At 51.4% G+C, this 27,761-nt stretch overlaps 2 protein-coding genes and 1 pseudogene across 7 annotated transcripts; 1 reads left to right on the forward strand and 2 right to left on the reverse strand.

Moving 5' to 3' along the window:
• Nucleotides 1–154: 154 nt before the first annotated feature.
• TMEM234 (transmembrane protein 234) lies at nt 155–6,133 on the reverse strand. 5 transcript variants are annotated; one of them, XM_025383730.1, is made up of 7 exons: nt 6,075–6,121; nt 5,635–5,786; nt 4,897–4,963; nt 1,213–1,305; nt 849–907; nt 343–477; nt 204–243 (listed from the first exon to the last, which is right to left on the reverse strand). In XM_025383730.1, exons 1-6 carry the CDS (start codon nt 6,088–6,090, stop codon nt 370–372), a joined length of 495 nt encoding a protein of 164 aa, XP_025239515.1. In that variant the 5' UTR covers nt 6,091–6,121; the 3' UTR covers nt 204–243; nt 343–369. The 5 variants fall into 5 exon arrangements, with proteins under 5 accessions (XP_025239510.1, XP_025239531.1, XP_025239521.1 ...); XM_025383725.1 differs by having other exon boundaries at nt 155–477; nt 6,075–6,117; XM_025383746.1 differs by having other exon boundaries at nt 155–907; nt 6,075–6,133.
• Nucleotides 6,134–6,143: 10 nt separating this feature from the next.
• On the forward strand, nt 6,144–16,693 carry EIF3I (eukaryotic translation initiation factor 3 subunit I). The gene is made up of 12 exons (XM_025383674.1): nt 6,144–6,212; nt 6,306–6,398; nt 8,111–8,198; nt 8,488–8,553; nt 10,658–10,807; nt 10,890–11,017; nt 13,356–13,466; nt 13,586–13,675; nt 13,994–14,067; nt 15,689–15,781; nt 15,877–16,317; nt 16,639–16,693. Exons 1-11 carry the CDS (start codon nt 6,210–6,212, stop codon nt 15,956–15,958), a joined length of 978 nt encoding a protein of 325 aa, XP_025239459.1. The 5' UTR covers nt 6,144–6,209; the 3' UTR covers nt 15,959–16,317; nt 16,639–16,693.
• Nucleotides 16,694–16,749: 56 nt separating this feature from the next.
• On the reverse strand, nt 16,750–27,455 carry LOC112623305 (annotated as a pseudogene). The gene is made up of 12 exons (XR_003119118.1): nt 26,894–27,455; nt 26,474–26,582; nt 26,356; nt 26,123–26,247; nt 25,837–26,009; nt 25,209–25,435; nt 20,708–20,710; nt 19,997–20,170; nt 19,774–19,896; nt 19,463–19,687; nt 17,126–17,268; nt 16,750–17,081 (listed from the first exon to the last, which is right to left on the reverse strand). The product of XR_003119118.1 is annotated as a myotubularin-related protein 9-like (transcript).
• Nucleotides 27,456–27,761: the final 306 nt, after the last annotated feature.

Here is a 27,761-nt window from a genome sequence, read left to right on the forward strand (position 1 = left end):
CAGCCTTCCCTTCCTCTGAGCAGAGCAGCCCTGGCTTGGGGCTATTTCCTTATGGGATTCTCTAGCCACAGAAAGGAGTAGCTGACTGAGCCTGGGGGACAGGCTACAAACGGGGGAGCGGGTTTGTCACAATAAAAGAATACTTACTAATCTCTGTCTGTTTACCAGATTTATTGACAGCTACTACTCGCCAGGTGTGCTGGGTGCTGGAGTCAGGTGGGGCTGGGGCTCACAGCTGTCTACCTGTTTAAGAGGGGCTGGCAGTGAGAATTTCTGCCCACCTCATGGGTGAGGCAGGCAAGGCTAATAGACAGCTCATCTGCATCTGCCACTCCGATGTACCTTCTTCCCCTCGGTTCCACTCCTCATTCAGCCAAGGCGCTCTGACTGAGCCCTGGAGGCCTCCCGTTTGCATTTCTGGCTCAAAGTCTGCAGCTGGCCCTTTCCATGCAGCTGGGGTTCTGCAGTCCATGGAACCTGCCACTGTGATAGTCCAGATCAGGCCACAGTAATGGTGGCTGGGCTGGGGGCCTGAGATGTCAGCAGGAAGAGAGCTGCTGGGGCAGAAAGGTTGCTGAAGGTGAGCGTAGAGTCTCCTGTGCTAAATCCCAGCAGCTGAACAGCACTTGAAGGTTACAAAACCCTTTCACTCTTGTTCTCTTATTGTGATCCATGAGGTAGCTGTTATCCCCATAAGAGAGGAGGAAGCTGAAGCCAGAGAGGGGAAGTGCTAGGTCCATCCACTCACTGCCAGCACTTCATGGCCCAGGTGCTTCCTGGAGGCAGCAGAGCTGGAGGTGGGTTCAGCCCACTCAAAGGGTAGACGGCTGCCCCTGGGTCTTACTCACTGAGCTTGTGATGCAGAGTGAAATTCCTATCACAGTGAGCACCATGCCAGCAACTGCTCCTGGGATAATAGGCAGAAATCAAGGGGGTCTGAGCTTAGCCAGGCCAGTAGGAGCTGGTACAGGGCTGGAGGAAGGGCTCAGATGGGGTCTGGTCCTGAATCCCGCCCCAGCCTCTGTCCCCAAACTGTCCAGGGCAAGGGAACTCTGAAGGCCACAAGGAAGCAGAACAGCTGCAGAGGAAAGGGCAGGATGGGAAAAGGCCGTGCCCTCACCCACTCTGGGGAGATGGGTTCTGGGAAGGAACTAACACAGGTATGTCGATGTCCAAAGAGCTGAGTCCTGCACTCGCAGTAGCCTGACTTACGTTTTCCACCAATATCTTCTCCAAGGGCCTTGCCAACAATCAGTGTGAAGATGATGGCCAGAGAGTTACAGATGGGCACAGCTAGGGTCAGATCTGGGTGGTCAGAATGGAAAGAATGCCTGAGATGCAACAAATGCCTTTCTAGGCACAAAACACTTCCATTATCATCGTTTCATACCTTTAAAAAAGGTATCATAACCCCATCTTCCAGCTGAAGTCACAGCAAATCTCAGGACTCAAACCCACATCTCCTGACTCCACGTTCAGTGCTTCCCAGGATTCCAGCATGAAGACCTGAACTCTGAGGTCTGGGACCAGCCTGGTTTGATAATGAGAATGAGGTCTTTGCACTCAGAGACTGTGAGATCTCAAGGACATCTGCACAGACAGGCAGGCACCCAAATCCCAAAGGATGCAGTAGAGAGTCAAGTAACACCAAGCACAGCCACTATTGTAATACCATGGCCTAGGTGCTTTGTGTACATATCTCAATTTTCACAACACTGCAAGAAGGGGATTATCACCATTTTGCATAAAGGAAACAAAGGCTCAAAGAAGTCACATAAACTAAGGCAAGTTGAGGATTTAAACTAAGGCTTGCCTGACTCCAAAACCTGCGCTGTTATTGAGCTGTGGATACAGACAAAGCAGAACATCAGGTGAAGCACATTTTGTTTCTGTTTCAGCCCAAGCTCAGGCCTTATGGAGTTAAAAATAAAAAGCGTCAGAAGGAAGAAGCCAGGGCCTGTTCAGGACATTCGGCTGGACCAATGGTGTGGGTAGAGGGCATCATAGCCCAGGATCTGTTCCTTAATTCTGAAGTTCCAAGGGGCTGATTGCCAATAAGCAAACTTGAAAAACAGTAATGGAGTTGGCCGGGCGCGGTGGCTCACGCCTCTAATCCCAGCACTTTGGGAGGCCAAGGCGGATGGATCATTTGAGGTCAGGAGTTCAAGACCAGCCTGGCCAACATGGTGAAACCCCATCTCTACTAAAAATACAAAAATTAGCCAAGCATAATGGCACATGCCTGTAGTTCCAGCTACTTGGGAGGCTGGGGCAGGAGAATTGCTTGAACCTGGGAGGCAGAGGTTGCAGTGACCAGAGATTGCACCACTGCACTCCAGCCTAGGTGACAGAGCAAGGCTCCACCTCAAAAACAAAAAAAACCAAAAAAACAAAATTAGCCGGGTGTGGTAGCATGTGCCTGTAATCTCAGCTGGTGGGGAGGCTGAGGCAGGAGAATCACTTGAACCCAGGAGGCGGAGGTTGCAGTGAGCCGAGACTGTACCATTGCACTCCAGCTTGGGCAACAAGAGCAAAATACCCTCTCAAAATAAAAAATTAAAAAAAGCCACATACACACAAAAAAAGACCAATGGATAAATCAGCTGAGTTATCCATAGTAACAAGACTCAACTGCAGACCAGATGCTCACACTGGCTCCTCAGCACATTCTTTCCCAGCATTCCCAGGGCTCGCCTGTGTGAGGGAGAGGAGCAAACTGTCCTGCTCCTCATCCCCTGAGAGGCCCCAGCATGGAGGCATTACCCATCTAAGAAATTGATATAACAACCCCACTTACAAAGAGCTGCTTTCTTTGTTGTTTTTTTCTTTTTGTTGTTGTTTTGAGACAGGGTCTCTCTCTGTTGCTCAGGCTGGAGTGCAGTGGTGAGGTCACTGATCACTGCAGCCTCAACCTCCTGAGCTCAAGCGATCCTCCCACCTCAGCCTCCTGAGCAGCTAGGACTATAGGCATGCACCACTAAGCCCAGCTAATTTTTGTATTTTTTTTTTTGTTGCTGTTGTTCCTAGGCTGGTCTCCTAGGCTCAGGTTATCTGCCCACTTCAGCCTCCAAAATTGCTGGAATTACAGGCCTGAGCCACTGTGCCCTGCCCAGAACTGCCTTCTTAAGTTTATATACCTTACAAGGAGTGTCATGGCTGCTGAGGTCTGGTTTGCAACAGTAGATGGGAGAAGGATGTAGCACGGTGCAGTGGGAAAGTGAGGGCATTGGAGTGAGGCAGATCTGAGTTTCCCTTGTAATCTTGGTTAGGATATTCAAACACTCAACCTGTTTCCCCATATGTAAAACAGGGATCACAGTATACCATTTCTTTTGTTGGACTGTTGTTAAGATGAGCTGTGATAATGCATGGATCGTCCCTGGCTGAAGTGGATGCTTCATAAATAGTGATTACTGTTCTGGTTATTAGAAAGGATGGATATTAAAGGATACAGGCAGAGAGGGTAATGAGATAAAAAGAATCTAATACTGTGATTAAAACTTGGTGAATGGCTAGCTGTAGTCAGCTGGTCAAGGGTTCAGCATTCTTCCACAGCAGTGAATGCATGAGGCCAGAGGCTTTCAAACTCATAAATAAGTGCATTTTATTTATTTATTTATTTATTTATTTATTTATTTATTTTTGAGACAGAGTCTCGCTCTGTTGCCCAGGGACTGGAGTGCAGTGGCGTGATCTCCGCTTACTGCAACCTCCTCCTGGGTCCAAGTCATTCTTGTGCCTCAGCCTCCCAAGTAGCTGGGACTACAGGCACGCACCACCACACCTGGCTAATTTTGTTATTTTTAGTAGAGATGGGGTTTCAGCATGTTGGCCAGGCTGGTCTCAAACTCCTGACCTCAAGTGATCTGCCCTCCTTGGCCTCCCAAAGGGCTGGGATTACAGGCGTGAGACACCATGCCCAGTCGAGCATAAACTTTAATATATGGCTTCAAATCCTTCTGCACTGACATACTGTGGGACTTAAGAGAGGTGAAATTGCCCAAAGTTTTGCAACTTCATTTTCTTTTTTTTTTTTTTTTTTTTTTTTTGAGACGGAGTCTCGCTCTGTCGCCCAGGCTGGAGTGCAGTGGCCAGATCTCAGCTCACTGCAAGCTCCGCCTCCCGGGTTCCCGCTATTCTCCTGCCTCAGCCTCCAGAGTAGCTGGGACCACAGGCGCCGCCACCTCGCCCGGCTAATTTTTTTGTGTTTTTAGTAGAGACGGGGTTTCGCCGTGTTAGCCAGGATGGTCTCGATCTCCTGACCTTGTGATCCGCCCGTCTCGGCCTCCCAAAGTGCTGGGATTACAGGCTTGAGCCACCGCGCCCGGCCGCAACTTCATTTTCTAAGATAATCATGTCTGCTTTACAGAATCATGATTGGAATTAAATAATGTGTAAGACTAGTGCAGTATCTGACGTAGTAGAGGGCAGTCAACAAATGTCAAGAGAAAGGAAATTTATGTATATGGAGCTCTAATTGTGTGCCAGGCACTCTCCTACATGTTTCTCATTCATTAAATTTAATCCTCACAATGCTATGAAGCCAGCTGTATAAAACCAAGGCTCAAATGAGGGACTTGCTCATGGTCAGGCAGGTAGCACACAGTGGAAGCAAGAATGTGAAAGCCAGCACTTGGCACAGCAAAATGAACCTTCCTTCTTCCTCCGCTGGTCACACAAGACTGCCAGGCTTCAAACCAACGCCAGTGCCTAGCAACATACTCATAACCAGCCCACTGTGTCCCTTTTGTTCAGAGAAGAGGGTACTAAGAGGGAACTAGAGCTAGTCAGCCCTCTCTCACTGAGGGGAATGAGGTGTTTCAAGCTCCACCCCCTCAAATCACTCTTCCAGGTGGCCTCAAACACTAAGCAGAACAGTTCCAAGCCAGGACCCACCTGTCGATGCCAAGGTGAGGTAATAGAGAAGGGAGCCACACTGGTTGAGGAGAAAGGGCATCAGGTACTGGAAAGAGGAGAAACCTGCAGTCAGTGTGATGGCCTGACTGAGCAGCACTGCCTTCTTTGAGCTCCTAGCGAATGCCTTTCCTTGGAGGGAGGGAGGGTTATAAAGACCCAGAGAACACTAATCCCTCTAAAGAGAACCCTTCCAGGGCAAAGAGAGAAACAGACTGAACTCTGTGCCTTTGCTCAAACTACCCTCTCCCTCAACTCTGCTAATTCCCATCTGCAAGGCCTTGATGCCAACGTCAGCTCCTCCAGGAATCCTTCCCCAAGTCCTCCAGCTCCAGCCTTCCTTCTCTGAACTCCTCCCCTGCAGGGCCAATTTGAGCCCTAAGTCCTCCCTCTGGAAAGGCTCACAAATGTTGCCTTATTTAACTGAAGGAATCACAATAATAAAATGTGAATAATGGCAGCCATAGATTGAGCACTTACTATGTTCTAGGCCCAAAGCTAAATGCTCTACGTATCTCACCTAATTCCCACAACTGCCCTATCAGATAGTTATTATTATAATCGCCATTTACAGATGATGAAACTGAGGCTTAAGGAGGACAACTGACTCTTCGGAGAATTTCTGGTGAGTGGGGGTGGGGCTGACCCAGACCTGTTTGACTCCAAAGACCAAATTATTGGTGGCAACTCCCCCGAGAGAGGGGCCTTTCACAGACGCACCTCAGTATTCAAGAAGAGGGTCTTCATCTCCTGTAGCAACTGCCGGGCCCAGGTCGGCTCATGAACCCGCTGCAGGCCGGCGGAGGCCCGCTTCAGCAGCGGCTGCGTGCCACCCCACAGAGCGGCCACCAGCACCAGAGCCAGCACCTGCCCTGAATACAGACGAGTGCGTCACCCTGACCCCCACCCCAAACGGCCGCCCACCCCGCCCTCTCCTGGCCTCCTAGCCCCAGCTAGCCGCCCCCACTTCCCTCCTTCGCTGTCTTCGCCTCGGCTGCGACTGGCGGCTAAGGCAGGCCCAGGGAGGCTGGGGAGATGAATCCAGGAGTCCAGCCTCTGGGGTTGTAGCAGGGGTCGGGATTAGGGGGTGCAGGTGGAGCAGGAAATGAATTCGAGGCGAGGGTCGGGAAATCCATGGAGGGGCGGGGTCGGCTACCTACCCAGAGACGCCGCCATGGCAACGCCGCTGTCTTCTACTTCCGGGAACGAGGGGGCGGAGACCCATAATCCGGAAGTGGACCCAAAGCGTTTTCCGGTCCTACTCACGTTGCGGACTTCCTCGCGTCACCGCCGGGATGGTGAGTTTCAGAGTTATGGGTATTGCAGTGGGGGTCCTGGGCTGAGGCCAGGGCCCAATTCCGAGCACTGACGTTACCATCTTGTCCCCACAGAAGCCGATCCTACTGCAGGGCCATGAGCGGTCCATTACGCAGATTAAGTATAACCGCGAAGGAGACCTCCTCTTTACTGTGGCCAAGGACCCTGTGAGCGTCGGCTGGAGGGCGGGCGGGACCATGCGGAGGGGGTCCGGGAGGGGAGAGATCCTTCTGCCAGGACGATGGGTGGACATGCCAGTTTTGCCGTTAGCGGGGAACCAAAGAACGGCCCATTCTGAGAAGTAGGGAGAGGCCATCCCGGGGGTAGGTTGGCGAAAGTATTCTACTGGGAAAGGTAGGGAAGAACTCGATTGGCCGACTGCGGTGGCTCACGCCTGTAATCCCAGCACTTTGAGAGGCCGAGGTGGGAGGATCGCTTGAGCCCAGGAGTTGGAGACCAGCTTGAGCAACATAGTAAGACCCATCTCTACACACAAAAAATTAGCCTGATGTGGTGGCTCGCGCCTGTGGCCTCAGCTGCTTCGGAGTCTGAAACGAGAGGATCGCTGGAGCCCGGTGAGCTGAGATCGTGCCACTGCACTCCAAGAAAAGCAAGAGACAGTTGCCGAGCGGGGTGACTCAAGCCTGTAATCCCAGCACTTTGGGAAGGTGAGGCGGGCGGATCACGAGGTCAGGAGATCGAGACCATCCTGGCTAACACGGTGAAACCCCGTCTCTACTAAAAGTACAAAAAATTAGTCGAGCGTGGTGGTGGGTGCCTGTAGTCCCAGCTACACGGGAGGCTGAGGCAGGAGAATGGCGTGAACCCGGGAGGCGGAGGCTGCAGTGAGCCGAGATGGCGCCACTGCGCTCCAGCCTGGACAACAGAGCCAGACTCTGTCTCAAAAAAAAAAAAGAAAAGAAAAGCAAGAGACCACTGTGGAAAGGGGTAAGGATGAGGGTCAGCTTGCCCATATAATGGGATGCGGCCTTTAGGGATAATCTAATTTTTCTACCAGGATAGTGCAGGCTGTGTTATTCAGACACAGGGGACTTAATGAGGCTGTCTCTAGTCTCATTTTAAGTCAATCCCATCCTGCTACTCAATGCAAAACAGTCCCTCATGATACTGCCTTTTTAAAATTTTATTTTATTTTTTGGGGTACGGAGTCTCGCTCTGTCACACAGGCTGGAGTGCAGTGGTGCAATCGCGGCTCACTGCAGCCTCTGCCTCCCAGGTTCAAGCGATTCTCCTGCCTCAGCCTCCTGAGTAGCTGGGACTACAGGCTCGTGCCACCACGCCCGGCTAACTTTTTGTATTTTTAGTAGAGACAGGGTTTCACCATGTTGGCCAGGCTGGTCTTGAACCCCTGACCTCAGGTGATCCGCCTGCCTCAGCCTCCCAAAGTGCTAGGATTACAGGCGTGAGCTACCACACCCAGCCTGGCCATTTTCAAGATGAGAAAACTGAACTTCAAAGGAGAGAAGCACTGTATTTGAGATCGTACAGTGAGACAGTGGCAGAGCAGGCACTGGAACCCAGACTTCCCTACTATCAACTGCTCCCACTTGGATAAGACATCAGAGATACTGTTTTTCTGGACTGGAGCTCAACTTGGCCTTTTATTCTTTGGAGCCACTGGGAGTCCCAGGAGAGCTGGAGCTAACAAATGAGGATGCTTTTACAAGCCGCCTGACTCCTCTGTTGCTTACCTTCAGAAAGGGAGGAGAATCCAGGAGTTGGTCTTTTTATCAGCTCCCTGCTGTTTCCCAAGAAATGAAGAGAAGAGGGCAGAATCAGCCTGGCTACAGGCTGCTGAGGGTTCCTGGGGTAAAGTAGGAAGCATCGCTCTTACTATCCTGTGGTTTGACTTTTCCAGATCGTCAATGTATGGTACTCTGTGAATGGTGAGAGGCTGGGCACCTACATGGGCCATACCGGAGCTGTGTGGTGTGTGGACGCTGACTGTATCCTTGTTTTGGCTCTGAGTCCATGCTGCTAGGGTCTGTCAGCAATGGAGAAGCTAGGTTGGAAGTTGGGAGTTGGGGGTGTTGTTGAGGGCCTAGAGAACAATACCTCCTATTCCCTGGTCTCTTCACTGGCTGGGGAAACATTTAGGACAAGTTCCAGTTCTGGATAAGGAGGTAAGAGGGGAAGAAAGGCTCTTTGGGGCTGAACAGGGAGATGACTCACTTGGCCTCCCCCAGAGGACAAGGGCTCAGGTGAACTTCGTCATGTTTCTTAACAACTCTTCAGGGGACACCAAGCATGTCCTCACTGGCTCAGCTGACAACAGCTGTCGTCTCTGGGACTGTGAAACAGGTAAGCTAGGTTCATTCACTTTTTTAGCAACAGGTCCTAGGAAAATAGAGATGAAATCCATAGATAGTTTCCAGGCTAGGGAATAAGAGACAAGAAAGACAGATGAGAAAAGAAGTCTTACAGTAAGATACACACCATGGTAGAGGAAGCGTAGATTACTATGGGAGGCCAGAGCCCAGAACTGGCTCCCTAGAGTGGGGATGGGAGCAGCCTGGGAAGGTTTCCCAAGGTAAATGTCATATGAGCTGGGGCTTAAAGGATGAGGAAAGACGTCATCACTTTGGCACATGCAGGAGTGAAAGTGTGGAGACTGTTGTGTCCAAGTCATCTGATCTGGCTGCAATTCCTGCTTCTTGGTGGGGTGGGGGTAGGGGGGTGAAATACACAGTCATGGAAAAGATGAAGCTGGAGAGTCAGGCTAAGGCCAGAACAGGTCTTGAATGCCACACTCAGGAGCTTGGCTTTGTTCCATAGAATATGGGGTGCTGTGGAGGTCCCTGAGCAGGCAAGAGTAGGGGTCTGTTCAGTTTAGCAAGGTCAGGGAGCAGGGGGAGGCCCTGGAAGAGCTAAGACTGAAGACAGGGGAGCCTATTAAGTTTTCTTTTTTTTTTTTTCTTTTTCTTGTTTTTGAGACAGAGTCTCGCTGTCGCCCAGGCTGGAGAGCAATGGCATGATCTTGGCTCACTGCAACCTCTGCCTCCCGGGTTCAAGGGATTCTCCTGTCTCAGCCAGCCTGAGTAGCTGGGATTATAGACGCACACTACCATGCTTGGCTAATTTTTTTTTTGAGATGGATTCTCTCGCTCTGTCACCCAGGCTGGAGTGCAGTGGCACAATCTTGGCTCACTGCAACCTCTGCCTCCTGAGTTCAAGTGATTCTCCTGTCTCAGCCTCCCGAATAGCTGGGATTATAGACATGCGCCATCACACCTGACTAATTTTTGTATTTTTAGTAGAGACAGGGTTTACTGTGTTGGCCAGGCTGGTCTCAAACTCCAGACCTCAGGTGATCCACCCACCTCAGCCTCCCAAAGTGATGGGATTACAGGCATGAGCCACTGCGCCTGGCCGGTGGCTAATTTTTGTATTTTTAGTAGAGATGGGGTTTCACCATGTTGGCCAAGCTGGTCTCAAACTCCTCACCTCAAGTGATCCACCTCAGCCTCCCAAAGTGCTGGGATTACAGGCATAAGCCACTGTGCCCAGCCTAAGTTCTGTTTAGTGCCAGGTCTATGCTGGGCACTGGGGACATGCAGGGAAATCAGATCAGGTCTTTGCTGTGGAGGATTGCAGTCTGAGTGGGGAGATAGATATATTGCAGTCTACGTATGAGCAGTACCACATTAGCAGGATGTCTGAGGAAAGAGTCTGGATAAGAAGTTAAAATACTTGGCCAGGCGTGGTGGCTCACGCCTGTTAATCCCAGCACTTTAGGAGGTTGAGGCGGGTGGATCACCTGAGGTCAGGAGTTCAAGACCAGCCTGGCCAACAAGGCGAAACCCCGTCTACTAAAAATACAAAAATGAGCCAGGCATGGTGGTGGGTGCTTGTAATCCCAACTACTCGGGAGGCTGAGGCAGGAGAATCGCTTGAAAGGTTGCAGTGAGCCGAGATCACACCATTGCACTCCAGCCTATGGGACGAGAGCAAAACTCTGTCTCAAAAAAAAAAAGGGGGGCCTGGCGCAGTGGCTCACACCTGTAATTCTAGCACTTTGGGACGTCAGGGTGGGCGGATCATGAGGTCAGGAGATCGAGACTATCCTGGCTAACATGGTAAAACCCCGTCTCTACTAAAAATACAAAAAATGAGCGGGGCGTGGTGGTGGGCGCCTATAGTCCCAGCTACTTGGGAGGCTGAGGCAGGAGAATGGCTTGAACCCAGGAGGTGGAGCTTGCAGTGAGCGGAGATCGTGCCAGTGCACTCCAGCCTGGGAAACAGAGCGAGACTCTGTCTTAAAAAAAGAAAAAAAAAAAGAAAAAATACTTTCTAAGTTTGGGTTACTGGAGCAAGAGAAACAGTGAGATGCGATGGTGGCATTCTCTAGAATGTCCTCCCTGCAATTGCAATGGATGGTGTAGCCCAGACTCTTGCCTGTTTCCAGGGAAGCAGCTGGCCCTTCTCAAGACCAATTCGGCTGTCCGGACCTGTGGTTTTGACTTTGGGGGCAACATCATCATGTTCTCCACAGACAAGCAGATGGGCTACCAGTGCTTTGTGAGCTTCTTTGACCTGCGGGATCCGAGCCAGATTGGTGAGGGCTGGGATTAGGGCTGGGGTTGAGGTAAAGGGTGCAGCTCTAGAGCCCAGGGCCTAACATCTACTGCTCCACACAGACAACAATGAGCCCTACATGAAGATCCCTTGCAACGACTCTAAAATCACCAGTGCCGTTTGGGGACCCCTGGGGGAGTGCATCATCGCTGGCCATGAGAGTGGAGAGCTCAACCAGTATAGTGCCAAGGTAAGAGGCCACATGGGGCCTGAGCCTACCAGAATGATTCTTTTTTTTTTTTTAAGGTGGAGTTTCTCTCGCCCAGGCTGGAGTGCAGTGGCGCCATCTCGGCTCACTGCAACCTCCACCTCCCGGGTTCAAGCAATTCCCCTGCCTCAGCCTCCCGAGTAGCTGGGATTACAGGCACACGCCACCACGCCTGGCTAATTTTTTTTGTATTTTTAGTAGAGATGGGGTTTCACCATGTTGGCCAGACTGGTCACGAACTCCTGACCTCAGGCAGTCCGCCCACCTTCGCCTCCCGAAGTGCTGGGATTACAGGCATGAGCCACCACACCTGTATTTTTTTTTTCTTTGAGACAGAGTCTCACCCTGTTGCCCAGGCTGGAGTACAGTGGTACGATCTCGGCTCACTGCAACCTCTGCCTCCTGGATTCAAGCCATTCTCTTGCCTCAGCCTCTCAAGTAGCTGGGAATATAGGCACCCACCACCACGCCTGGGTAATTTTTGTATTTTTAGTAGAGATGGGGTTTCACCATGGTGGCCAGGCTGGTCTTGAACCCCTGACCTCCTGACCTCAGATGGTCCACCTGCCTCAGGCACTGGTGATAGCACAGTAGTTCAGAGCAAGGGTGGAGCTGTATGCTGTGGCTCACATCTGTAATCCCAGTGCCTTTGGGGGCCAAGACAGGAGGATCTCTTGAGCCCAGGGGTTGGGGCTATAGTGAGCTGTGATCATACCACTACACTCCAGCCTGGGTGACAGTGAGACCCAGCACTTTGGGAGGTTGACCCGCCTCAACCTCTCAAAGTGCTGGGATTTTCTAATAAATTTAAAAAAAAATTAATAAAAAATTTTAAAAAGAGCAGAGGTGAGATTGAAATGTAGATTTCACTACTTTTTAGCTGTGTGATCTTGGGCAAGTTACATAACTTCTCTGACCCTGTTTATCTGTAAAATGTTTCAAGGATCAAATGATATCACATGTTTGAAAAACTTGTCACAAAGTACTCAGGACATGTTAATAAGGATCACAGGCCGGGTGCGGTGACTCACACCTGGAATCCCAACACTTTGGGAGACTGGAGCAGGAGGATTGCTTGAGCCCCAGGGATTGAGATCAGCTTGGGCAATACAGGAAAACCCTATCTCTAAAAAAAAAAAAATTAAAAATTAGCTGGGTGTGGTGGAGCGTGCCTCTGGTCCCAGGTACTCAAGATGATGAGGCTGAAAGATTGCTTGAGTCTGGGAGATTGAGGCTGCAGTGAGCCATGACTGTGCCACTGTACTCCAGCCTGGGTGATAGAACAAGACCCTGTCTCAAAAAAAAAAAAAAATTAAGGATCACAAATGAGCAGTTCCCTGCCACCAGAGTATAATGCCCTGTGCTGAGCTCCTAGAACAAAGAAGTAAATCAGACACAGTCCCTTCCCCCTTGGAAGGGACTTGCAAACAGCTAGCACCTGAGTCAGATTGTGAACTGTGCCACCGTAGAAGTCTCAACCAGGTGTGGAAGGTGCACTGTCCCAGGGAGGTGGTGTGTACATTAAACCCTGGAGAATAAATGGAGCTTCAAGCAGGAAGGAAAGAACATCCCACAGGCAAAAGGAACAGCAAAAGCAAAGGCACAGAGTTAAGAAAGTATGGAGTCTTCAGGAACCATTGGGATGCAGTCTTGGGGACAGAGGACAGGGAATAGATTTTAAACGTCCTTAAGTGTGAGGAGATAAAGAGTTTTGATTTTCGGCCGGGCGCGGTGGCTCAAGCCTGTAATCCCAGCACTTTGGGAGGCCGAGACGGGCGGATCACGAGGTCAGGAGATCGAGACTATCCTGGCTAACACGGTGAAACCCCATCTCTACTAAGAAATACAAAAAACTAGCCGGGCGAGGTGGTGGGCGCCTGTAGTCCCAGCTACTCCGGAGGCTGAGGCAGGAGAATGGCGTAAAGCCGGGAGGCAGAGCTTGCAGTGAGCTGAGATCCGGCCACTGCACTCCAGCCTGGGCGACAGAACGAGACTCGCCTCAAAAAAAAAAAAAAAAAAAGAGTTTTGATTTTCCTCCAGGCAGTAGGGAATCTTGAAAGGGTTATCTATGGCCAGATTTTCCTTCCAACAGCGTTTGCAGGTTATGTTTGGAGAATGGACCTGAACTAGCCATCAGGCATAGGATGTACATTACTGGACAGAGTCAAGGGATATTTAGGGGTGACTGATTAGATAGAGGGGGTGAGGAAAACACAAAGTCCATGCTATCTCAGCTTTCTCATTTGGGTGCTTAGGTTTCTGGGGAACTGAGATTAGTAGGGATTGGGCCCAGTCGGTCTCACTCTTCCTCCTTCCCCAGTCTGGAGAGGTGTTGGTGAATGTTAAGGAGCACTCCCGGCAGATCAATGACATCCAGTTGTCCAGGGACATGACCATGTTTGTGACCGCATCCAAGGACAACACAGCCAAGGTGAGCCTGGGCAGGGGTCTGGCAGGGCTGCTGCCTCCCTCCTGCTGCACAGCTCACCCTGCCCGACTTCCCCCAGGAAGGCTCTTTCTACAGATATCCCCCTTGCCTTCTCTCTCCAGCTTTTTGACTCCACAACTCTTGAACATCAGAAGACTTTCCGGACAGAACGTCCTGTCAACTCAGCTGCTCTCTCCCCCAACTATGACCATGTAAGAGAACCCCATCCAGCCTTCCTGCTAAAGCCTCAGGAAGCTTCCAAGTTCTAGATGCTTGTCCAGAAGTTGGGCTACAACATTGTGGGGGAAATGATGTCAGGCAGAGAGGAGATTCCCAGAGGAGTGACAAAGCTGGAAGGATGAATAGCCCCAGGGAAGCGGGCAGGAGGTGGCAGAAGTGTCCGATCATCCCCTACCTTTGGTATCCTCCCATTGAGCTGTGTGAGATGTGAAAAATGTATATGGCAGGAGAAAAACAGAAAATGGACTTGGTGTCCATCGGGCCCATCTAGAGTTTCTTCTTCCATTCAGGTGGTCCTGGGTGGTGGTCAGGAAGCCATGGATGTAACCACAACCTCCACCAGGATTGGCAAGTTTGAGGCCAGGTAAAGAGGAAGAGAGCTCTTCCAAATTGAAATCTCATGGGGTGCACCTTTTTTTTTTTTTCCCCCGAGACGGAATCTTGCTCTGTCACCCAGACTGGAGTGCAATGGTGTGATCTCTGCCTCTGCCTCCCGGGTAGCTGGGATTACAGGCACCCACCAACACACCTGGCTAATTTTTGTATTTTTAGAAGAGACAGGGTTTCACCATGTTGGCCAGGCTGGTCTTGAATGAACTCCTGGCCTTAAGTAATCTGCCCACCTTGGCCTCCCAAAGTGTTGGGATTACAGGCATGAGCCACTGTGCCCGGCCTTCATTATATTTCTCTATGCCCATATTTCCTCTATTGTATAATGAGACAGTGACAATATACTTACCATAAAATTATGCAGATTAAATTATTCAGTTAATATTTATTAAGCTCTTTAAGCACTGCCCAGCACGTAGTAGGCACTCTGTAAGTATTAGCTATGAATTTAGGCAGACTTCTGGGTCCAGTCTTCCCCTTATAATAAAAAAGTTAAAAAATAAAGATACAGGGTCTCACTATGTTGCCCAGGCTGGCCTCGAACTCCTGGGCGCAAGTGATCCTCTGCCCTCAGCCTCCCAAAGTACTGGGATTACAGGCGTGAACCACAGCCCACAGCCCACAGCCCCCAACTTCATCTTATTTTGTTCACATTCACTTATTATCTCAATTTTTCTGCTTTATTATTATTTTTTGAGACAGGGTCTCACTCTGTTGCCTAGGCTGGAGTGCAGTGGCACCATTTCTGCTCACTGCAACCTCCTGGGCTCAAGCAATCCTCCTGCTAAGCCTCTGAGTAGCTCAGATTACAGGTGCACACCACCGTGCCTGGCTGCTTTTTGTATTTTTAGTAGAGATGTTGGCAAGGCTGGTCTCAAACTCCTGGCCTCAAGCGATCTGCCTTCCTCGGCCTCCCAATGTGCTGGGATTACAGGCATGAGCCGCCACGCCTGGCCTTAAATGCAAATTATATCACAAAAAATAAAGCAGAAGCCGAGTTCGTGACCAGCCTGGCCAACATGGTGAAACCCCATCTCTACTAAAAATACACAAATTAGCCAGGCGTCTATAATCCCAGCCACTCGGGAGGCTGAGGCAGGAGAATTGCTTGAACCCAGGAGGTGGAGGTTCCAGTGAACTGAGATTGCGCCACTGTACTCCACCCTGGGTGACAGAGTAAGACTCCATCTCAAAATAAATAAATGGGGCCGGGCGCGGTGGCTCACGCCTGTAATCCCAGCACTTTGGGAGACTGAGACGGGCAGATCAGGAGGACAGGAGATCAAGACCATCCTGGCTAACACAGTGAAACCCCATCTCTACTAAAAATACAAAAAAGTTAGCTGGGCATGGTGGCGGGCACCTGTAGTCCCAGCTACTTAGGAGGCTAAGGCAGCAGAATGGCGTGAATCTGGGAGGCGGAGCTTGCAGTGAGCTGAGATTGCACCACTCCACTCCAGCCTGGGCGACAGAGCGAGACTCCGTCTCAAAATAAATAAATAAATAAATATAACAATTTGCATTTGGGGAGCGCCACCTTCAAAATGTTTTGGAAGGAGATGGAAAGTGAATTAATTGTGTCCCTTTACCTCCAGGTTCTTCCATTTGGCCTTTGAAGAAGAGTTTGGAAGAGTCAAGGGTCACTTTGGACCTATCAACAGTGTTGCTTTCCATCCTGATGGCAAGAGGTAGGGTCCCAGTGAAGCAGCTGAGCTAAGCCCGGGTTGGGTCTCTGCCTCTCCTAGAGTAGGCACCTGACTGGTGCCTGGCTATCTTTTTCCAGCTACAGCAGCGGCGGTGAAGATGGTTACGTCCGTATCCATTACTTCGACCCACAGTACTTCGAATTCGAGTTTGAGGCTTGAGAAGCTGGATCTCCGGCCGGGTGCGGTGGTTCATGCCTGTAATCTCACCACTTTGGGAGGTCAAGGTGGGCGGATCACCTGAGGTCAGGAGTTTGGGACCAGCCTGACCAGCATGAAGAAACCCCGTCTCTACTAAAAATATAAAAATTAGCAGGGCAGGGTGGCACGCGCCTATAGTCCCAGCTACTCAGGAGGCTGAGGCAGGAGAATCACTTGAACCCAGGAGGCAGAGGTTGCAGTGAGCTGAGATCGTGTCATTGCACTCCAGCCTGGGCAACAAGAGCGAAACTCCGTCTCAAAATAATAATAATAATAATAAGCTGGATCTCCATCCGGGCCAGAGAAGATTCTCACAGAAGGTTTTTTTTTTTTTTTTTTTTTTTTTTTGAGACGGGGTCTGGCTCTGTGGCCCAGGCTGGAGTGCAGTGGCCCGATCTCAGCTCACTGCAAGCTCCGCCTCCCGGGTTTACGCCATTCTCCTGCCTCAGCCTCCCGAGTAGCTGGGACTACAGGCGCCCGCCATCTCGCCCGGCTAGTTTTTTGTATTTTTTTAGTAGAGACGAGGTTTCACTGGGTTAGCCAGGATGGTCTCGATCTCCTGACCTCGTGATCCGCCCGTCTCGGCCTCCCAAAGTGCTGGGATTACAGGCTTGAGCCACCGCGCCCGGCCCTCACAGAAGGTTTTGAACTCTAAGAAATAAATTGGTTTGGTAATAAATGGCTTCTGGTCAGATATTTTGTGGGGTCTGTTTTATCATCTTTCCTTTTCACTGACACCCCAGCAAGGGGATGCCGATCATGGAGACTTTTATTATTTAGACCTCCCTATACTTTGGACACCTCAAACTTAAGACCGTCCGTACTTTTGGCCAGCCTGGGTCGCAGGCATCCTCTTCCAAGGTGTAAAGGTCCTAAGGGGCCTGCAGAGGTTTCAGGAATGTCTCGGTGGCTGTCCAAGGAGCCAGTGCTTAGGGTGGGGGCTGAAGTAGTTGGCTGAGAGGCTTCTGTCTTCTCCCTTCCTGTCACTGTTTGCCACGCTCTTCCCCCATGCGGCTTCTGCAGGCTCAGGTGAGTGGGTCCAGCGAAGAAACAGGCCCGAGGAGGAGGAACACAGGTCAGGACGCTGAGCGGAGGGATAATCCCCCGTGGAGAAGGTGTGGGGCTCACCTTGCCCAGCCGCAGGCTCTGGGGCTCCACGGATGGCCAAGGGATTGAGGATGTAGAGTGGGTTCCGGAGTCTTTGTTGCTCTTTTGGCTGGCTGAGCCAAGACCACAGGGAGTGCATCTGAGTCCTCACTTCACACGGGCATCTGCAGAAAGGCAGGGAGTAAGTTTCTAGCCCCAGGTATGCCCTCTGGGAGTCTGCGTGGGCAGCCCTGGTTAGTAGGGTGACAGCCACTTTGGGGCAGTGATAACCTCTCCTTTTCTCCTTTTTCTTGCAAACATTGCCAGTCAGATCTTGTACTGGGCACTAGAATAAAAGAGGAACAAGACAAAAGTCCTACTTCTTAAGGAGTTCTATTTAAAGGGAGAAACCAATTTAGTTTTGCCTCAGTGTCAGAGAAGGCTAATTAAGAATGTGATGTTTGAGCTGAGTCTCAACAGACCTAGCATACCCGCTGTGCAAAGCAACAGCCAACACTTGGGGAAAACGGCAGAAGCCAAAGAAAGAAGGCGGGAAAGGCCCACTGTGAATATTGATAGGCCTGGACCCAGGAGCTTTTGAAAGAAAACTGATAACAATGAAGATGCAGAGAAGAGTGAGGCAGCTGCTGGAGAATCCAGATGGAAGAGACTAGTGTGGATGAAGAGGGGGGGAGGGCCTTCTGGCAAGGGAGGACCAAACTCAGACAATTTTAGGAGAAAGACTAAAGATGAAGGATGGGGGAGAGGGAAGTAAATAGAGATGATCCAAGACTAGTGGGGTTAGTGAAGCAGGATGGGGTATGGAGGAAGACTGAGCAACAGAATATAATTAAATCTGATCACTCTGGAAAGGAGTGAACCCTCCCCGCATCTCAGTCTCATAAGACAGCTGGCATCTGGGGCTGATTGGGAGCGTATGCAACAGGCCAACCAAATAATAAAAATACCACTTCTTTTATTTATTTGTTTATTTATTTAATGGAGTCCCACTCTGTTGCCTAGGCTGGAACGCAGTGGCATGATCTTGGCTCACTGCAACCTCTGCTTCCCAGGTGCAAGCAATTCTGCCTCAGCTTCCTGAGTAGCTGGGATTACAGGCGTGTGCCACCACGCTCGGGTAATTTTTTTGTTTGTTTTGTTTTGAGACGGAGTCTTGCTCTGTCACCCAGGCTGGAGTGCAGTGGCGCAATCTTGGCTCACTGCAACCTCTGACTCCCAGGTTCAAGTGATTCTCCTACCTCAGCCTCCTGAGTAGCTGGGACTTCAGGCAGGTGCCAACATGCCTGGCTAATTTTTTGTATTTTTAGTAGAGACAGGGTTTCACCATGTTAGCCAGGGTGGTCTTGATCTCTTGACCTCGTGATCCACCCACCTCAGCCTCCCAAAGTGCGGGAATCACAGGTGTGAGCCACCGTGCCCAGCCTAATTTTTTGTATTTTTAGTAGAGACGGGGGTTTCACCATGTTGGCCAGGCTGGTCTCGAACTCCTGACCTCAGGTGACCCGCCTGCCTCAGCCTCCCAAAGTGCTGGGATTACAGGCGTGAGCCATTGCACCCGGCCAGATTACGGCTACTTTTATCCCCTTCATGCTACTGATGAGATTGAGACTCAAACAGGTTTGCTATGAACACCCAGCAGGTGAGTGATGAAACTGGAATTTGAGCCCAAATTATTAGACTCTGCTTTCAACTTCCATTCTATTGCTTGGAAAGAATCAACCTGGCAAAGTGGTAGAGAACCCCAGAAACTATTTTTGCAGCAAATTTCCCCTGTAATCCTTGTTTTCAAAGCAGGGGTTCATTTGCAATTGGCTATGGACAGAGTAGGTATGTCTAAATGATTGGCCTTAGACCTATTTATCTCTGGATTTGCAGAAGTTAGGAGGAAGTATGAGATTTGGAGACAGGGGCAAGGAGAACACTCAGTTTTCCTAAAAGACAAACTCACTTGAATTTGAGAAAGATGGCTCCTAAGGAAGTAAGCCGCTGGTCGGGCACGGTGGCTCACGCCTGTAATCCCACCACTTTGGGAGGCTGAGGTGTGTGGATCACCTGAGGTCAGGAGTTTGAGATCAGACTGGCCAATGTAGTGAAATTCCACCTCAACTAAAAGTATAAAAATTAGCCAGACGTGATGGCGCATGCCTGTAATCCCAGCCACCCGGGGGTCTGAGGCTGGAGAACCAGGAAGGCTAAGGTTGCAGTGAGTCCAGATCGCGCCACTGCACTCCAGACCAGGCGACAGAGCGAGACTTCGTCTGAAAAAAAAAAAAAAAAGGAAGGAAGGTGCTGATGGCACAGGTACACAACCCCTTCCTCTGCCTGCCCCTAACCCACCTCAACACCCCCTCAGCTTACCTCTCCTTTTCGCTGTTACAGAGAAAGGTGCCAAAAGGGGAGGCATAGGCGTGCCCAAGTAGCGCCAACAGTAGCCCTTCCCCAAACTCCAATGACAGTGGGAACTGGCGGCCTGGCTGCCACACGCAGTCCAGGAAGAAGAGAAAGGTGGGTGCCTCATGCTTGGGGTGGGCATGGGAGAAGGCTGAGTGGGCACAGCACAGCTGGAAGGGGTGGCCGGCCTGGGGAGTGGGGCAGAGCAATGGGCACGAGGAAGCAAGGTTTCTGGATGGAGGGTAAGGCTGGGGTTGGGTGGTCGCTTACTTTCCTGGATCCACTCCCACTCCACCAGTTCCTGGAATCCAGTCATGGTTTTGCTCAAGGGGTCCAGGATGAGTTAGGCCAGTGAAGTCACAAGCAGGGTGCTGTCTGTGCCTTCAGCCCCATGTACCAGGCCAGGAATAGAATGGACCCAGTTCTAGGCTATATTTGCTTACTGAATCACAGTTTTGCATTCAGGGGTTGAGAGCCCTGCCCATCCCGCCCTATTCTGTGTCAAGGGGGCCTTACCTCTCCATGCCCTGGGCTGCCAGGCAGGCAGTGCTCAGTGCCTCCTTTACATGTTACAGCCAGCAGCAGCTGTCCAGCAGACTCAGCCAGTTGTTCATGCTCTGCTCCGAGTCCCCACAGGCCTCCGCCAGGCGCACGAAGCTCTCCTGCAGGGGAGAGCTTGGCAAGTGCTCAAGACCAATGAGGGAGACACAGAATCCTGTAAAGAGCCTATCTGATAAAAGGGACATAGAGCCCCTTAGGGATTCCAGTCTCACAGCACATACAACCCACAGAGGAGCTCCTAATCTTTGAGACAGGGTCTCATTCTGTCCATGAAATGGTTTCTTTTTTTTTTGAGACAGAGTCTCACTCTGTCTCCAGGCTGGAGTGCAGTGGTGCGATCTCAGCTCACTGCAACCTCTGCCTCCCGGGTTTAAGCGATTCTTCTGCCTTACCCTCCCAAGTAGCTGGGACTACAGGTGCACGCCACCATGCCCAGCTAGTTTTTGCATTTTTAGGTTTCACCATGTTGGCCAGAATGGTCTCGAACTCCTGACCTTGTGATCCGCCCACCTCAGCCTCCCAAAGTGCTGGGATTACAGGCGTGAGCCACCGTGTCTGGCCTAAAATGGTTTCTTAGCCTTGAGGATTCCTCAATCTGATGGGAGAGACTCAAGACCCTTTGAGAAAGCTCCCTGGAAGGGGTCACATAGCCCTCTGGGGAAACACAGAATGTCCTGGGAAACCACCAATTTGCTGGAAGTATCACAACGCCCTTGATGTACCACAGTCTGATGAGAGCAACATAGCACTCGCTGGGGAGCCCCAGTCTGACAAGAAAAACACAATTCTCTCGGAATTCTGAATCTGCTCCTACCTCCCAGAAACTGCTCTGTTCAAGGTCACCAGTGACCTCCTGCCAGAAAATCTAACAGAGACTTCTCAGCTCTGTTTAAAAGCCTTCAGTGGCTGCCCACCACCTTGAGGATAAAGTCTAGGCTCATCTGTAGCCTCATCTGTACTCCCATTTCATACTCGACACTCCCACCATACCGAAGGACATTAGTCGACCCCATCCATGGTTTCACTTTCTGAGGTTTCAGTTACCCATGGTCAACTATGGCCTGAAAATATTAAATGGAAAATTCCAGAAATAAACAATTCATAAGTTTTAAATTGTAAGCTCTTCTGAATGTTGTGATGAAATCTCGAGTCACCTTGCTGTGTCCCGCTGGATGGGAGTCATCCCTTTGTCCAGCATATCCATGCTGCACACACTCCCTGCCCATTACTTACTTAGTAGCTGTCTTGGTTATCAGAGCGACTGTGGCATTACTGCAGTGGGCTTGTGTTCAAGGTCAATAGGAGCCTAAGGCTGCATTACAAGGCCTATGTCATTCACCACATCTCATCACATGGCATTTAAGCATCTCACATCATCACAAGAAGGGTGAGTATAATACAATAAGGTATTTTGAGAAAGAGATCACATTCATATAAACTTTTTTTTTTTTTTTTTTGAGATGGAATCTCACTCTGTCACCGAGACTAGAGTGCAGTGGTGCAATCTCAGCTCATTGCAACCTCCGCCTCCTGGATTCAAGCAATTCTCCTGCCTCAGCCTCCCGAGTAGCTGGGACTACAGGCGTCCATCACCACACCCGGCTAATTTTTTTTGTACTTTTAGTAGAGGCAGGGTTTCACCATGTTAGCCAGGATGATCTCGATCTCCTGACCTTGTGATCTGCCCGCCTCGGCCTCCCAAAGTGCTGGGATTACCCACCACGCCTGGCCTCATACAATCTTTTTTTTTGGAGTTTCGCTCTTGTTGCCCAGACGGGAGTGCAATGGCGGGATCTTGGCTCACTGCAACCTCCACCTCCCGGTTTCAAGCGATTCTCCTGCCTCAGCCTCCCAAATAGCTGGGATTATAGGCCCGCGCCACCATGCCTAGCTAATTTTTTATATTTTTAGTAGAAGCGGGGTTTTATCATGTTAGCCAGGCTGGTCTTGAACTCCTGACTTCAGGTGATCCGCCCGCCTTGGCCTCCTAAAGTGCCAGGATTACAGGCGTGAGCCACTGCGCCTGGCCTTTTTGTTTTGTTTTGTTTTTGTTTTTTTAGACAAGGTCTCATTCTGTCAGCCAGCCTCAAGTGCAGTGGTGTGATCACAGTTCACTGCAGCCTCTACCTCTCAGGGCTCAAGTGATCTCCCACCTCAGCCTGTTGAGTAGCTGGGGCTACAGGTGCACTCTACCATGCCTGGCTAATTTTGAGACAGGATCTTTTTTTTTTTTTTTTTTTTTTTTTGATACGGAGTCTCTCTGTCGCCCAGGCTGGAGTGCAGTTGTGTGATTTCCGCTCACTGCAAGCTCCGCCGCCTCCCGGGTTAACGCCATTCTCCTGCCTCAGCCCCCCTAGAAGCTGGGACTACAGGCGCCCACCACCATGCCCGGCTAATTTTTTTGTATTTTCAGTAGAGACGGGGTTTCACTGTGCTCGCCAGGATGGTCTCGATCTCCTGACCTCGTGATCCGCCTGCCTCGGCCTCCCAAAGTGCTGGGATTACAGGCATGAGCCACCGTGCCCGGCCGAGACAGGATCTTGCTCTCACCCAGGCTGGAGTGCAGTCACATGATTACGGCTCACTGCAACCTCCACCTCCGAGGCTCAAGCCATCCACCTCAGCCTCTTGAGTAGCTGGGACTACAGGTGTGCACCACCACAAATAGCTAATTTTTTTTTTTTTTTTTTTTTCGAGATGGAGTTTCATTCTTGCTGCCTAGGCTGGAGTGCAATGGCGCTATCTCAGCTCACTGCAACCTGTCTTTCGGGTTCAAGCGATTCTCCTGCCTCAGCCTCCCGAGTAGCTGGGATTACGGGCATGTGCCACCACGCCCAGCTAATTTTGTATTTTTAGTAGAGATGGGTTTTTCCATGTTGGTCAGGCTGGTCTCGAACCCCTGATCTCCGGTGATCTGCCCGCCTCAGCCTCCCAAAATGCTGAGATTACAGGCATGAGCCACCACACCCAGCCAATTTTTGTATTTTGTATAGAGACAGTGTCTCCCTATGTTGCCCAGGCTGGTCTTAAACTCCTGGGCTCAAGCAATCCATCCTCCTCGGCCTGCCAAAGTGCTGGGATTACAGGCATAAGTCACCGTGCCCAGCCACAATCTTCTAAATCTCCAAAATACCTATCTTTTACCTCAGCACCCGGCCTATACAACTTTTATTACAGCATATTGTAATTGTTCTATTTTATTATTATTGTGTGCTTACTATATAAATTAAACTTGGCTGGATGCAGTGGCTCACGCCTGTAATCCTAGTACTTTGGAAGGCTGAAGCAGGTGGATTGCCCGAGCTCAGGAGTTCAAGACCACCCTGAGCGACATGATGAAACCCCATCGCTGCTAAAATACAAAAATAACAATAATAATAATAATAATATAATAAAATAATAATAATAATAAAATACAAAAAAATTAGCCAGGCATGGTGGCAGGCTCCTGTAGTCCCAGCTACTTGGGAGGCTGAGGTATGAGAATTGCTTGAATCTGGGAGGCATAGGTTGCAGGGAGCTGAGATTGCACCATCGCACTCCAGCCTGGGCAACAGAGGGAGACTCTGTCTTAAAAAATAATAATAATGGCCGAGTGCGGTGGCTCACACCTGTAATCCCAGCACTTTGGGAGGCCGAGGCGGGCGGATCATGAGGTCAGGAGATTGAGACCATCCTGGCTAACATGGTGAAACCCCATCTCTACTAAAAATACAAAAAAAAAAAAATTAGCCGGGTGTGGTGGCGGGCGCCTGTAGTCCCAGCTACACGGGAGGCTGAGGCAGGAGAATGGCGTGAACCCAGGGGGCAGAGCTTGCAGTGAGCCAAGATTGCGCCACTACACTCCAGCCTGGGTGACAGCAAGACTCCGTCTCAAAAAAATAATAATAATAATAATAATAATAATAAAATAAAATAAATACAAAAAAGAAAATTAGCCAGGCGTGGTGGCATGTGCCTATAGTTCCAGCTACTTAGGAGGCTGAGGTGGGAGAGTCATTTGAACTCAGGAAATGGAGGTTGCAGAGAGCCAAGATCACGCTACTGCACTCCAGCCTGGGTAACAGAGTGAGACTCCATCTTAAAAAATAATTATTATGATAAAATAAAATAAGATTAAAAAAATTAGCTGGGCATGGTGGTAGGTGCCTGTAATCCTGGCTATTTGGGAGGCTGAGGCAGGAGAATCACTTGAACCTGGGAGGTGGAGGTTGCAGTGAGCCAAGACAGCACCACCGCACTCCAGCCTGGGCAACAGAGCGAGACTCTGTCTCAATAAAATAAAATAAATAAAAATAATAAAATAAATTAAACTTTTTCATAGGTATGGAAAAACATAGTGTCTGTAGGGTTTGGTACTATCTGAGGCTTCAGGCTTTCACTGGGGATCTTGGAACACACTTCCCGAGGATAAAGGGGAACTACTGTACTTGGCAGTTCCCCAAATAGGACAAATGACCAGGCTGTCACCGCACCTGGACACTTGCAGTTCCCTCCATGCAGGGTCTTTCTTTCTTCTTCTGGCTCACTCCTCCATTTTCGGGACTCAGCTAAAGCATCCTATTCTCAGGGAAACCTCTGATTACCTGAAGTCATTGTAGTAAGAGAGGGGCACCTCCTCTGTGCTGCTGCTCATCTCAGGGAAGCCTGATTGTCCATTCTCCGCTGAGCTCTGTCATGTCTGAGCTGGCCACCGTGGCAGCCCCTGTTGCTCAGTGCTGGGTAAATAAATAAATAAACACAGCTTTGTATTTTGGATAGGGAAGCAGTCTACTCTCCTCAAAACACAAAACTCCCTCAGGACCTCTTCTTGGCACTGCCATCACCTGGAGACAGAGGACACAGATCCCATCTGTGCAGGTGCAGCCCTCAGGGAGGGGGTGCGTGTGTGCAGGGAGGTTGTTCCGGGAAGACAAATTTCAGTTTAATGTAAAGAGGTGCTTTTTCTTCCCAGGCAAAGCTGGGGTGCCTAGAGAGTAAGGCGCTGTCTCAGTGGTGGTGTGCAAGTCGGGTTGCCCATGTGGAGGGATGACACCAGGAAAGACTTTCAGGGTTCCTGGAGGACCCCCACCACCCCAACACACACTGACACACACGTACATTCACAGAGCCCTACAGGAGAGGGCCTGGGAGAGGGTGGGAGGCTCCTTACCTCTCCAGGGACCCGTGTAACCGTTACCAGCCAGGGTAAGCGGCCTTGGCCTCCGTGCCTCCGCCAGTCACGTGGGCCTGTTTCGCTGCCTGGGCCGAGAGCGTGTCCATGATGAAGCCCGGCGCCCACGGACGAGCCCCCGCCAGCACAGTTCGCAGCAGCTCCTGGTCCTTCTCGCAGCGCCGCTTCTGGGGAACGGTCAGGGGCTGACTGGAGCGTAGCAGAACCTGCGGACCGGACTCAGCTCTGGAAGTGACCCCCCAGGCTTAGAGGGCCCCTAGGCCAGGTCTGCACACCGACAGGCTGGAGTAGAGAGACCAGGGCGAACTCAGGAGGCTTCGGACCAGTCTGGGGGTGTTGTGGCCAAAGTGGTTTGGGACCCTATGAATAGGCCGTGGGCGGGTCCTGGCTTGACAAAGAAGGGACTAAGCTTCGCGGGGCCCAGAACCGTCAGGGGCGGGGCCAGAGAATGGTGATACTCTCCCCTGCGAAAAGGCGGGAGAGGGGCGGGACCAGAATGGAGCAGGAGCTGGGGCAGCGGCCAGGCCGCGAATTGGCCAGGCCTAAAAGAAAAGGCCCAGAAAGGACACGGCCGCCTAGGGGCGGAGCATGGGAAGGGCGCGCTCACGGTGCCGCTGGGAGCAGGGGGTAGCTGAGCACCGGGAAGCGACCTCCCTGACCGAATCGGGCGCTGCGTGCCAGGGCATCATCGTCCACCACGTGTGGCACGATCACGGCACGGGGGTATCTGGGGCACAAGCTGAAGTCCCCGTTCACCTCGCTCAGCCGCCACGCGTTGGTCTGCGGAGCAGGGAGGAGAGAGGCCAGGTCTAGGGCACCCAGGGAGTGCCCTGTCCCCGCGCCTCTTCCAGGCCCGGCGCTTCCACCTCACCGGGCCCCCACGACCGCCTCACTTCGCGAGCTACTCTCTTGTAGTAGCGTTCGGGCGGAAGGAAGAGCCAGGAGTCGCCCAATCTCAGGCCCTTGGGACGGTAGAATAAAGGGAAGGAGGTGATGACGGATTCCAGGGAGGACAGCGCTCGGAGAAGGAAGTCAGGGGCTCTGAGGGGAATCGTCTCGCCTACGCCCTTTCCAGTCCCTCAGTCCTGTAGCTTCAGCTTCGGCCTCTCCAAGTACCCCAGACCACCCTGCATCCCCCTGGCATTTAGCTGCGGCTCTGGGGCCTCTTTGAACAGTAGCACCTTTTTTTCCCCTCTACGCGAGACAGGGATAGCTTAAAGGGCTTGGGCGCGCCCTCGCCACACCTCGATGGAGGGGGCGATGTCCAGCGTTGCTTCCGCGCCCTCTATTTCCAGCTGCAGCACTCGCAGGTCCTTACAGCGCAGGGTGATGGTGCCCGAGTCACTCGCAACCCTGGGGAGGGACGGGCCCAGGCTTAGTGTCCGTCGCTAAGGAGGGGATGATGTCCTCCTGCGTAACGCAGGGCGATGGTGCCCTCCTGCGTAACATCCAATCCGGGAAACTCGTTGCTCCTCTCCTGGGACAACGAAACTCGTTGCCCCTCTCTGAGACTCGTTGTCCTTTCCCAGGAGAGGGGCAACGAGTTTCCCGGATTGGGCGTTACGCAGGAGGGCGCCAGCTCCGACTGTGCCGGCCGTAACCCCTACCCCGCCAAGCCGCGCACTCCCCAACTCCGGGGACCCCCCCTCCCCGCCACGTCTCACTGCTTCTCGAAGAAGTCGACGCTACGCAGCAGCAGCAGCCACAGGTCCAGAGAGGACGCGGGCCCTGGTGACAGCAGCAGGTGGTAGAGAGTGACGCACAGCGAGCCGCGAAGCGGGAGCGCCTCCGGGCCCCGTGGAAGTTCTGCTTGGGCCTAGCCCGTGTGGATCAGCTCTGAAAACTCCATTCTGCCAGTGAGAGACCCGGGGCCCAGCAGAAGGCCAGACTGTGAGAGTGTCAGGAGGGGCAGGCTGGAGCTGCCAGCGCAGCCAGCGACGCCGTCTGGACAGCTGTTAAGGAGGTCACTCAGAGGAAAGGATCACAGTTTCACAGGAATTTCCCCTCATATTGCCAATATCTCTTAGCGAGGTCCCTGGCCAGAGACTGTTATAAGCAAATCTCCATTTCATCATCTGTGAAATGGGGAGATTAATCTTGCCTAAAGTCCTTAACCCTATGCCTGGGTTGCAGGAGACACTCAATATTTTTGCATTTTTGTTTTTTTAAGCCCTGAGGCGCTAACACTACTGCTAACTTTAAAAAGAAAGAAAGGCCTGGCGCAGTGGCTCAGGCCGGGCGCGGTGGCTCACGCCTGTTCCCAGCACTTTGGGAGTCCAAGGCGAGCGGATCACGAGAGGCCAGGAGATCGAGACCATCCTGGCTAACATGGTGAAACCCCGTCTCTACTAAAAACACACACACACACACACACAAATTAGCCGGGCGTGGTGGCGGCGGCCTGTAGTCCCAGCTACTCGGGAGGCTGAGGCAGGAGAATGGCGTGAACCTGGGAGGTGGAGCTTGCAGTGAGCCCATATCGCACCACTGCACTCCAGCCTGGGAGACAGAGCGAGACTCCGTCTCAAAAAA

Source organism: Theropithecus gelada, chromosome 1 (assembly GCF_003255815.1).
Source record: "Theropithecus gelada isolate Dixy chromosome 1, Tgel_1.0, whole genome shotgun sequence".
Classification (NCBI taxonomy): Eukaryota; Metazoa; Chordata; class Mammalia; order Primates; family Cercopithecidae; genus Theropithecus; species Theropithecus gelada.

Excerpts from the sequence above, each read along its gene's own strand:
- EIF3I (XM_025383674.1), top strand. Across the intron at positions 8,199-8,487 it reads GTGGTGTGTGGACGCTGACT|GGGACACCAAGCATGTCCTC; the intron begins GTATCCTTGTTT and ends ACAACTCTTCAG. Across the intron at positions 10,808-10,889 it reads GCGGGATCCGAGCCAGATTG|ACAACAATGAGCCCTACATG; the intron begins GTGAGGGCTGGG and ends TGCTCCACACAG.
- TMEM234 (XM_025383717.1), bottom strand. Across the intron at positions 4,964-5,634 it reads CCCTCTTCTTGAATACTGAG|TACCTGATGCCCTTTCTCCT; the intron begins GTGCGTCTGTGA and ends TCCTCTTTCCAG. Across the intron at positions 1,306-4,896 it reads CCTCACCTTGGCATCGACAG|ATCTGACCCTAGCTGTGCCC; the intron begins GTGGGTCCTGGC and ends CTGACCACCCAG.